At 45.4% G+C, this 12,248-nt stretch overlaps 1 protein-coding gene across 1 annotated transcript in view; it reads right to left on the minus strand.

Moving 5' to 3' along the window:
* Positions 1-12,248, minus strand: part of GRIN3A (glutamate ionotropic receptor NMDA type subunit 3A) — a 103,724-nt gene that overhangs the window by 11,612 nt on the left and 79,864 nt on the right. Inside the window, exons 5-6 of the mRNA XM_044452460.1 lie at positions 10,680-10,795; positions 6,178-6,329 (exon numbers count right to left, since the gene is read on the minus strand). Of these exons, the coding sequence (XP_044308395.1) occupies positions 6,178-6,329; positions 10,680-10,795 (268 nt within the window). The remainder of the gene's footprint in view (positions 1-6,177; positions 6,330-10,679; positions 10,796-12,248) is intronic.

Genomic DNA, 12,248 nt, shown 5'->3' on the forward strand with positions numbered 1-12,248 from the left:
TTGGCAAAGCTTTTGACATGGTGGGCTCTCCCACACTAGAGACATTCAAAAAGAAACTGGACAGCCATCTGAGTGGGATGGTGTAATTTGGTGTCCTGTAACAGCAGGGGCTTGGATCCGGTGCTCTTGGCTTTCTTCTCACTGTATCTCTGTCTGGCAAACAAGGAGTGGCAGGAAGAATGAAGAGAAAGATGAAGACTGAAAGCAGCTGTTGACCATGGGGTGAGAGGGTCAACTTACTAAGAAAGGGGGCCCCTTTGTGGTGTCTTGTCCAAGGCTCCCCAAAATCTGGAGCCAGCATACGGCCCCAGCCAGGCCCTCCCATTCATTTCCAGCTTCTGAACCCCCACAAAAGAGTGGAGGGGAACCATGATGAATTCATGCAAAACACAATGGTCATGCCTCCAAGTCAATTGTCCTCCAGGCAGAAAGCACAAAAGATTGCTTGTCTGGGCCTTTGGAGGGGAAGAGGAGGGTGCCATTTATCTCCCTCCCTCTCAACCTCTCTCTGAAGAACGTCAGGTAGCTTTTAAAAAGCATCTTCCTGGAATCTCTAAAATAAAATTAAAGGATGGCCTTAGAGTGGAGTTTATCCATCACTAATTTAAACTGATTTTACTGCAGTGCCCTATCCCTACTGGAATTTCATTTTTTATTTTGTCATAGAACAGGGGATGCCTTAACAGAACTTTTGGCACCCATCCCAAGCTATAATTTCCAGGAGCCCTTGGTGGTGGGCGCTATGCCAATTACAGTGGTTAAAAACTGATGTAATGGCAGTTTGCTGCATAGAGCTACCCAAAGATTCCATGGGCCATTTTTCTTCTTCGTGTAATATTTGGATCCTGACCCCGTGCAACCAAAGGCATCTGACCCTCCTTCCCAATGCAACACGGATTCTGCTCCTCTAAGATGGCTGTTATTTCCCAATGGAGCTTAAAACAATTAAGCTGCTGAAGCTGGAGGAAATAGAACATTTTCTAATGCAAGTTTGTATTTCAAAAACAGCACACCTCCCCACAAAATGTCTGGGAGTGAAGCATCTCGAAATAAATGCAAAGGGTAGTGCATCTGGGAATCTGGTGCAAATGTGCTGTGTGTCTAAAAATTGGATACGAGGCTACCAAGGGAGTGACGAAAACCAGAAGATGGATATTTCAGCATTGGAATAGGGTCATCGCAATCAATATTTCGCTTACAGATATGGGCATGGTAGTGCTATTACTCTTTGCCGACATGTCCTTGCGTGCCAGCCAAAAAATTTCATCAAAAAAGATACGGGGGGGAAAAGGGTATGAAAGTGTGCTCTGCTGATGACAAGGATCTCAGTCCCTTTGCAGAATGTACACAACAAAGAGCACCTCTTTATCATCCTTTAAGCCAGGAGAGATTGCTGTGAAGCTGGCAGGAATTCGCAGCACAGGCCAAGGGAGCTGGTATGAGGTTAAGGGAGCGATCACGGGAAGTACCTGGGCCTCTTTTGCTTTTTAGGGTGAACCTCTATTGGGTGATTATGCAGGAGAGAAGGGTGGGGGAGCAGAATTTGTCATGCCAGGGAGCATTCTGGCCAGGGCTGGTTTGAAAAGCATTGGCATATTTTTGAATATTTGCATGGCTCACCAAAGGAGCAGGAATCATTTAAAATCTCTGGCCTAAATGCACCCTTAATTCTTTTCTTTGATAATGATTCACTGCCTTTTGTGCAGGGTCTGCAGGCCGCAACCACACTGGGAGCTTCCACATGGGACAAGATTGTACGAAATAAACAACCCAGTCTTAAATAGTCTGTTTAGTATTATTTGATCTTATCTGGCCAGGGCGGCTTATTTTATATTGCATTTTTTGGATTTTTAATGTTTATATTTATTGTAATTTATATTATAATTACTTTTATGTATTGTTGTAAGCCGCCCCGAGGCTTCGGTGAATGGGGCAGCATAAAAATGTTTTAATAAATAAATAAATAAAAATAAATAGTTTGTTAAATAGCATGGTTCCCCTGGCATTTCATAGCAGTTAGCACTTAGCTGGAATGCAGCTACCCTGAACAGGGCCCAGTTGACTGAAAAGTATTCCATCCAAGTCACCACCTGCACAGAAGGTTGGAATTTAGTATATTTATACTAAAAAAACTACAGCCTCAGGGTGTCTGTGCCGTTAGTCATTTCTTTGGCATACCCAATTCCTGTGCAGATAGTTATGATGTCTTAATTGATTCACTAAAACTAATTGCTTTGGCAACCAAATGTAAACACTTCAGAGCCCCACTAATTTACATTGATCAGTTAAACATGTCTGCTAACTAAGCTCCTCCATGTGGCATGAATGAATGGGCAAAATGCTTCACTTTGGTCCAATCATAAACTTTATAATAAATGAATTAATTCCAGGATATAGGTAATCTCTCAGATTTATGAAAGCTAATCCATCAGTTATGTTGTGTGTGCTTTTTTCTTCTTTATGTCAATTCTATTTTCTTGGCTGCAGTATTTCAATAAATCATTGAATGGGGTTTTCAGTTCCAGGAGATAAAAGTGTGCATTTTTTTAAAAAAAAGTCCAATATGTGCAATGTGTCAAAGGCACCACAAGATGTCTCTCTTCCAACAAAGTTCTCAAACCTCATCACACATTCACTCCTTGGCAGTTTAGCGTTTCACGCAGTTCCGTAGGAGGCTCCTGAACAAACACGAGACAATTTCATTGCAGAGTTGCCAAGAAGTGCTTAAAACATTCACCACCTTGCCAGCGCTTCTCTTTTTCAACTTTTTTCGAAAGCTCTCCAGGGAATCAAACAACACAACACAACAGGAGAAGTAGTAATAATGTCCCATATGCCTTTCACAATCCACCTTTTCCTGGGCAAATACAGGTTCCCCTTCTAACTGTACCGTTGGATACCTGACAACAGTTGCCAATTGGTCCTCCTAACAGAGTTTTGTGCCAGAAGGCAATGTCCCAAGATGTAAAGTGCCAACAGTTCACAGATTGTATCTTTTTTTGTTTTTTTTCTGGGCAGAGGCATACTGGACACAGGGATGGTGTAATCTGGTGTCCTGCAACGGCGGGGGTTGTACCTGATGGCCTTCATGGCACCTTCCAACTCTACTATTCTATGATACGATATTGGGGGAAAAAATCAAACAAAACCATTGCCTTTCCCAAAAATAATTTTGTTTTAGACTGCCACTGTTGCCGGAAAACTTGACACACCTCTGGCTTTTGTCAAGCATTCCATAACCAGGAGCAGCCCCCTCTTGGTTGCGCTGTATAAATCAGGATGGAGAACCCGAGGGCCGGGAGCCAAAATTGGCGGTCAGGGGTGCCTCAGAAGGCCCCACCCCCTTTCCACCTGCCATTCGCTGCTTTGTGGCCTCCTAGCTTTTGTGCAGTCTGCTCCCCTGCTTTTCTGAAAGATTGCAATGCCTGTCCTCCGGCTTAGCTTTTGGCTGCAAAACCTGCAGATAGAATAAGCCGGTATTCTTGGCCCTCGCTCTTTTGCTTTCAGCCCAGCCCACTGCTGGAATGCAGCCTTTGAGAGCTTCTCCCAAATGCACACTGGCTTTTGGGCTGAAAGGCATTCAATAGATCCAGTTTAAATCCTATTGATCCTATTTGGGTGTGATAGGGATGGAAGGATGATTTCCAACAAGGGAGTAGGAAGAGGGGGAAAAAGGTAACTAGGACAATCCGTTAGCCTGAAGGAGAAGGTGGGCTGAGATCAGATAGCACAGAGTGTGATTAGACAAGATAGCAGGAAGCTTGACCTCATGACTATTACCAAACACACCCTGCATAGGAAATCAGCTCATTATAATTCACCTGGGAGGGACCAAGTGGGAGGGGAGAACAGGGATCAGTGGCACAGGATAGGCGGACGGAAAAGAATTGTGACCTCCCAGTACCCTGGCCAATGGGGGAAAAGAGGGGGGAGAAGCAGCCGGGCGGGGGCGGGGAGGGCATAAAAAGGAGATGTGAACATGTGCTGAGTTGAGCTGGCCAGGAGAAGCTGGTCCCTTTGTTGCACTAAACTTTCAATAAGAACTCTCTGCTTGCCTCGAATATTTTTTTCTTTTCTGAAGGAAAGGAAAGAGTGTTTCTAACAGGTGCATCTACCTCTCTATGGACTGCACTCCATACATGCTTCAGCCCTGCCAAGTGCACCCCCACCAGGCCGAGAAAATGCCCTAGCAGTGAGGCGCCATCCCCTCGAAAGGAACAGCGATGCTTCCAAATGCTCTCTGTGCAGCCTATCAGCCTAAAGCTCGGACTGCAATGCGGCCGGGCATGTTAAGCACCAGTGGAGTGAGCCAAACAGCGTCCTGGGCTCCATTACTCCTTTTCTTTCCCTCTACAAATCTGGGCTGACGATTCCAGTTATGGAGATCTCTCTTAGGAGAAGGGAACATCCAGTCTTTTGGGCACTATGATAATGGTTCTCGTTGTCCTTTGGCAGTTGCTGTATCTGTTTGGTGGGTCAATTGGCCAAGCATCCTGCGACATTTGAGCAAAGTGCTACATTCAGGACCACCATATCATTTCTATGTGTTCTGTGTGTCTTTGTTCTTCAGGCAGAAATTACAGCAGACATAGGTACCCTGATCCCTTCTGCTTTACTGCCTTCAACATCTTTTAGGATCCCCCCACCTTAAAATATCTCAAGATATCATGCCTTATGATGACACTGCTACCCTATTTTTCATCTAACCCATCCTTCCTCAACCTGGTACCCAAAGTTGGGGAGGTTGGGAGTTGGGTTACAACTCCTGCTACCCTCAGCCAGCAGGGTTCATTATGCTGGCTGAGGATGAGGCAAATTATAGTTGGACACAGCTGGGGAACACCACTTCGAGCAGCAGTGTCTAATCTCAGCACTTTTCTTTAAATTGCTCTCTTTACTGCTTGGTATGTTTTCTTCCCCTCCCTTGCTATATGCCACATTCTTTGGTAATGAAGTAAGCATCCATAGAGAAAAGCTAAATTACTGACTGGGTTCAGATATGATAATCCACATTCAAAGGCTAAGTATGGGTTGACTGTGGATTGTTCTTGAATCATGAGTTTTTATTGAAACATGGGCTATGGTGTTGTCTGAATCCAGCCATAGAAGCAAGCTATGGCTTGTTCACCACAAACAGCCCATGGTTTGTTGCTAAGTTATGAATTGTGGGTTGTTCACTACGGAGCAAAATACTCTTGATCCAAAAGGATCTGGACAGACTATGGAAGTGGGTCGGGGACAACAGGATGGCGTTCAATGCAGATAAGTGCAAGGTCTTGCACTTGGGGCATAGGAATTGGCATCATAAGTACAGGTTAGGGGACAAGTGGCTGGAGAGCAGCACATGTGAAAAGGATCTCGGGGTGCTGGTTCACTACAGGCTGAACATTAGCCAGCAGTGTGATGCGGTGGTCAAGAAGGTGAATGCCACCCTTGGTTGCATAGCCAGCAGTGTGGCTTCTAGATCGAGAGAGGTATTACTGCCAATGTATACGATTCTGGTGTGCCCGTAGCTGGAGCATTGTGTTCAATTCGGGGGCCCTCATTACAAGAGGGATATAGCAAGGTTGGAATCAATGCAGCGATGGGCCACTAGGATGGTGGCTCCTTTGCAGGGTAAGCCATATGAAGAGAGACAGCGGGAACTGGGTCTTTTCAGCCTTGAGAGGAGGAGACTCAGAGGACCTTTAGCAACATACAGGTATGTGAGGGGGTGCCATGCAGAGGTGGGTCATGACCTTTCCCCCACTGCAGTGGAGGGCAGGGCATGTTCCAATGGAGCAAAGCTCAGGGAACCAAGATTTAGTGTGGATGCCAGGAAGTACTTCCTGACAGTTAGGACCCCTAGGACATGGAATGGGCTTTCATGGGGGGTGACTGAAGCCCCATCAGTGAGGGTGTTCAAGGATAGGCCGAACATGCACATGGTAGGCACGTCATGAGTGGAGCTGGCTAGAGCCAGCTGGGTCAGACTAGATGGCCGAGGAGACCCATCTGACATTAATTAATTAATTAATTAATTAATTAAAACATCTCTATGCCGCCGCATTCGCCGAAGCCTCGGGGCGGCTCACAACATAAAATTAAAATACAAGAAATAACAATGTAAAATAAGACATCTGTTTCTATTTTTGTTATCTTTCCATGATAGGTGGGTAGTCATGAAACACCTCTTACCTCTGTCACAGCAAAGCTTCTTTTTCCACATGGCACAACCTTGTACCACTTGTCATGCAAGACATCCATGAAGCCATGGGATTTATACTGGCTGATCAGTTCAGAAATATTTGAGGTTAATGGAGAGTTTGGAGGAAGGCCAATACCATATCCTAGGGAGAGACAGAAAAGCCAGTGTGAGTATAATGAGGCCATCCTTCCCCAGTAATGTCCAAATAACAATACCAGCATTGTTATTTTTCACAAATGGTTGTCTATGATTGTCATTAACTCTCAAACCTCTCTGAATGCCCGATTCTTTGAAACCCCAAATATTAGAGAGCACTTTACTCCATCATTCTACAACTTCATTCATTCCTTTTCTTGGAGGAAGGGAGATGAATGTGATCCATCCTTGTCCTCTTCTCCTCCCAGAACAGTCTGACGCTGTTATTGGCGTGTGCCTTGAAAAAGAGCAGAAGCAACACAGCAACTGAGTGCCTCTATCGGAGTTGCTTACACAAGAGTAGAGCTGCTGGCTAGAAGGGATCCCCACTGCCGTTTCAGATCTCTACAGGTTGAAGGTGCTTCTAGGCAGAGGGCACCTAGTGCTGGCATATTCGGGGGTCTACCTGGGCAATTGCTGAATCTTACTTCAGTAGGGGCAATAGGGGATCATCTTCCACCACACCTGAGGATGACAAGTAGGGCAGCTTAGGAGGTGCAGGGTGGGCTACGTAGTACCTGTAGCTCTTCAGCACCTCTCCACTGCCCCTCCAGCATCTGCGGCCTGAGGTTGCCTAAAGGTGGGGCCAGCCCTGGTGTGTGCGTGCATAGAGAGATTGAGGGAGAAAGAGAAACGCACAGGGAGAAAGGCACATGCCTTTTGCACACCGCATTTACGGAACCGTCACAATGCTTCGAATTGTACTGGGACTTTCTCCCCACCAAAGAAGGAGACATCAAGTCCACACTGGTAACAAACAAAAAAACCCAAACCAAACAAAAAGCTACTGTGCCTATTAAGTGGGTGAATTCACTAACAGCTCTGCAATTTGCTGGCAGGAGACTGCTAATTGCTTGTATAATCACCCTTTCAGCACTTGCAAATTCATGACTACTTGTGGTGGAAGAATGTAGCCCACTAAGCCAAGCCGCAGGAGGTCAGCAGCCCCAGTGCCATGTTACACAACTAGGAAACCAGGCGATGTTCTAGTGTGTACGTGTGCGTGCGTGTGCGTGAGCACATCCGGCTATATTTAGATAGCTTAGCTGGCCTGCTCTAGGGGCTTGCCCATTCTGATCAGCAATGTACAGATAAGGGGTGGAAACAGCGGCGCTCTGGAAAGTTGAAGTCGAACTCTATTAGAGAGACAGAGCTGGGAAATCGGACGCAAGCTCGTGAAAAGACGGAGCGTGCCGAGGTCTTCCTGTGGCTTAGCTTTGGCCAGGGAGAAGCAATACGAGGCGCGCACAATTCCGGGATGTTCTGAAGAACTTGAAAACCAATCTCTCTCTTTCTCTTCCTCTCTCTCACTCTCTCTCTGCCAGTCTCTGGATTCCATCTTTTAGTCACACTTTTGTGTAGCAGTAGAACCAAGAAACTGACTCCAAATCAGTCCTACGGCAAGAAGAGTGGGTTTGATACAACAGTTGTCCTTAAATTCTACAGACCATCCTTAAATGTTCTTAAATTTTACATTCTCATTCTCAACGTGAGTCTCTTTATGTGTTGAAAATGGTTCTATCCAAGCACAAGATAGAGTATTAGCTTGGAGAGCCTCCCAAGTACAAAGCGAATGTTAGAAATCCGCTTTTTAATGCTTCCCCCATGCTCGAGTTGCGGAAAAACCTCTCGAAATGAAGCAAACAAACAAGATGTGCATCAGAGGATACTAGCCTACCCCCTTTTCTCCTGTGCTAGCCTTTTATTTGCAGAAGCTTTTATCCAGCAGTAAAAACACAACCAATTGAAACTGGTGTGGTCCATTATTACTTCAGAAATCATAACTCTGCCTTATTCTGTTGAATGAGTAGATGAGGTAAGAGGCTATGAAAAGGAAGGCAGCTTATCTAGGGCAGCAGTGGGTAGAAAAAGACATCTCCAGATGCTTTGGACTTAAACTTCTAGCTAACCAGTCCACACTGGCAGAATGTGAACTGGGAACTGAAGTCCAAATGGAGATATACCTTCTCATCCCTGTCTAGTGACAGAAAAGGACTTTGACTAAACACAGTGATGGGAGGCAGAGCAAGGAAAGACCCAGAACACTTGTTGGAGGCCTCTGGACTCCCGCAAAGGCATAGGTGTAGAAGCTCAGAGAGTTTTGCAGTTCCAGAAAAGACAGCCTTAATTGTGAACCTGCTGTCAGTTTTCGTTTCCATTCCAGAAATGAAGAACCTGCAGTCTTCCAGATGTTGTTGGACGCCAGTTTTCAGCAGCCCCAGACATCATGGCCAATGGTTGAGGAGGATGGGAACTGTAGTCCATTTGAAGATGTCATTCCCATCCTATCTGAAATGGTGTTCTCCAAACTCAAAAAGTTTTTGCAGTATAGATTTTCACAGCATCCTGCAAAAATGCTGCACAGGAAATCTCACTAGCAAAATTATCCATATTTAAACATGCATGCTAGCAGCTTTTTTAATAAAGCTGTAGACTAGGAATAATGAACTTATTTCAGACCAAGGGCTGGATTCCATTTTGGAAGGGCTCTTAGAGTCTGTGTTACAGTGCCCGCCGGGGCTACATATCAGCATTCTGTCTCAAATGAAGATCTATCCATGGGTTTTCTAACTTTTTAGGGTGAATCATAACCCTTTAAGTCTTTAAGACTGGAGTACTGACATTACAGATGAAGCCACCCAAATTCTCCCAGCTGCATCTAATACAATGGGGATCCGTTCCATTTCCTGCCTGCATAGCTATACATTGAGCTAGCATGCCCAGTCATCGTTGCTAAGCTGGAAAGGTGAGGCCCTGCAGCTGGATGGGTGACCACATGTGCAGAGCAGGGCGTTAGATTTGATGGCCTTATAGGCCCCTTCCAACTCTACCTCTACTCTACTCTACTCTACCCACATCTGAGGATGTGGCAGGTCTGGCACAGAGGTCAGTGGGTGTGGAGGGTGGATAGATTGCTGAGGAAAATGAGGAAAGTCAGGGTAGAAAAGAGTATCAATCATTCCCAGCCACAATCATCTCTCCCAGGAGCACAAAACCCATTTCCAAATAGCTGCTCATGCGTCCCGAAGTCACATGAAACTGCTGGTGGCTGGCCGAACTCCAGAGCTGTGCCTTCATCTACCTTGATGTCAGCCACTGTTTAGCACAACTGCTGGAGAACTGGGCAAGCTGGAAAAGCATTTTCTTAACTCAAACTTGTGCTTTGGTTGAAAAATCAGAAAGGCTGCTCAGGAAAGCACCCAGCTCAGCATACAAACATGCACTCGTCAGCACAAAAGATGGCAAGTGGGTTCAGTTTGTTTTGTACAAGAGTAAATCTTCACCGTAAGAGTGCCAGGCTCCTCTTCTATTGAACCATGACTTCATCCTTACAGAATCTGGACTACATTCCACTGAACTCTAATTTGGGGTGGCCATGTGTCCTACTTGACAGAGGATAGTCCTCTATTTGAAAGGCTGTCAGGGAGTGGTCCTCACTTAATGGACCTCTCGTCTGTCAGTGCACAACTTGCCGACCTGCTTAGAACAGGCATACATTGATCTCTTTGATAATGCCGACAATGGGCAAACTCCAGTCCATGTGCCTGGAACCTGGGCAATGGTGTAAGTTACTGGTGATGCCACAGCCATGGGAGTCAGTCATGGTCGTTCAAGCAAAGAACTCAGGAAAACACATGACGGCAGTGCAGTCCTATACCTGTCAATGGATCTGCTGGGACAAGTCCCATGGAATGTCCTCCCAAGTCAGCGGTACAGGATTGCAGCCTGAGGGTTCAGTCACTGTGAGAGGGAAGCTCCTCCAGCTAGAGTGAAAGGAGTGATACTGCCAGGCATTTCAGAATGGCAGATTTTTAGCTCTCCTTGGTGACACATGCACAATAGAAGTCAATGGGGAAGACATTAGATTCAACATCTCCAGCCTAGCATAGCTGAGTTTCCCTCCGAGGGGAATGGAAATGCTCTGCATCTCCTGGATTCAGAGCTGGTTCCCACCTGCCCATTCCCCGCCTCTTGGGATACCTACTTCATTAGCTTTGGTGTCTTCATAATGGAGCCCTTCAGGGGAGATGGTCCCTCTCTTCCAACAGTGGGAATTTCCAGCCCCTCCAAAGTCCTCTGGGGTGGCTAGCCACGGAGGTGGGGCACTAGGATTTCTATGTCATTCTTAGTTCCTCTGCCTCGCCATGCTGTTTCCCAGGCAGTATTTTATTGATTTGCTTCTATTTCCGGGTTTGTTTGTTTGTTTTACTGCTTATTGTATAGATCTGCTCTGGATTTTACTGCCCATATTGCAACCTTCATACATAAGCCATATTTGTACGAAATTATTTCATACCTTCAATTGCAAATGGTTTCCCCACTGTCAAAAGTTTGCAGTCAGCATCTATGGACACTTCATAATCCAGGAGTGCTTTGTCCATGATGAAGGCATCCAGTTTCTCTGGATCTTGCCTGCCAATCAGAGGATAAAACCAACACCAACCACACAAATCACTTCCTAATTAAGGTAGAACTATGCAGCCGCATTCATTTGCACAGTGCTTATTGTTTCTGGGTGGAAATTTTGGCCCTAATATTCAGAAAGCCTTTAATATCAACAGAGTACAAAAATCAAACAGGAATCCAGGTATATGTCAATACACAAGCAATCGATGATGATGGCAGAGCAAGTAAAAATCAATTGATTTATCGGGGGGGCGGAGTTTAATGCTGCCTCTATGAATTAAAACTAAGAAGGTAAAAGATGCATTTTACCTCAAATGCAACAAAAAAGCTACCACATTTTTTTTTAATTGAATTAAAAGCTGTAGCAGTGCAACCTTATACCCATCCACTCAGAAGTAGCGTTCAGCAGAACACACTCCCAGGCAAGCGAAGGCAGACGGCAGCCTGGGCACTCGTACCGGCAATGGCTCGCTTTTGGCACATATGACTTTTGGCTTCCCCATTTGTCACCCTCCTGTCCCTCTTCCTCCCCTCGTCTACATTTATATTCTAAGCAAAATTCCTCGAGGCAGGGATTTAGTCTTACTTGTCAATCCTCCGAAAAGTGCCATGTTCCTTGATTATTAAAATAATAAATCGTTGTTAATTATTAATACTCCGTATGATTAATGATTAACTGTGTTAATTATTAATAATACAATCGAGGAGGTTCTAGCAGCCAAGGACAGGCATCTGCAAGGGGCACAACATGTTTCTTTTCTATGTCATGTGCAGACCCTTTTTCAACCCGGCGCCCTCCAGAGTTTGGCTCCTGAGTTATGCTGGATTGGCTGCTCCTCTGGAAATGGGGTCTCCAGCCCCCTCCTCCCAGGGAAGCCCCTCCAGTCTCCTGAAATCCGGGATCCAAAACCCTCCAGTAGTTTTGGACACCCAGCATTCCTGAGCATTAGCCATACTAGGTTGAAGTTGATGGGAGAAGAAATCCAAAGCATAGGGAGGGTACCAGTTTGGGGAAGGCTAATATATAGAGCTGACCAGCCCTTCACTAGTCTTCTTCTTTCCATCATATTGATGGACATTTCAGCAACATAAAATATAAGCAAAACTTGAGCTCACCTAAGGTCCCTGAATTCCATTTCAAAGCTGCATCAACACCAGATTGCAAGTTTTTTCTTTTTGCAAGACAATCCAAGCGTAGCCTCCTGTATATCTTTACCAATGACTAAATCTTTACCAATGACTTTTTTGAAATGTACTCATTCTTCAGTAGGAATGTGCCTTTTTCAGACATACACATGCTGTTGAATGCATTCTTTTGGATCTGCAAATCCCATTACAAGCTCGGAAATGAACGGTTTTCAACCAAAGAAATGGTTTTCAACCACATGTTTGATCCAGAAGGTGCAAACTTTCCCATGCAGCCCTAAATAAGAAGCATCTGCCCTCATGTCCTGTGACA

The sequence above is a fragment of the Varanus komodoensis genome, unplaced genomic scaffold (genome assembly GCF_004798865.1).
Source record: "Varanus komodoensis strain SLA01 unplaced genomic scaffold, ASM479886v1 scaffold72, whole genome shotgun sequence".
NCBI classification, from domain to species: Eukaryota; Metazoa; Chordata; class Lepidosauria; order Squamata; family Varanidae; genus Varanus; species Varanus komodoensis.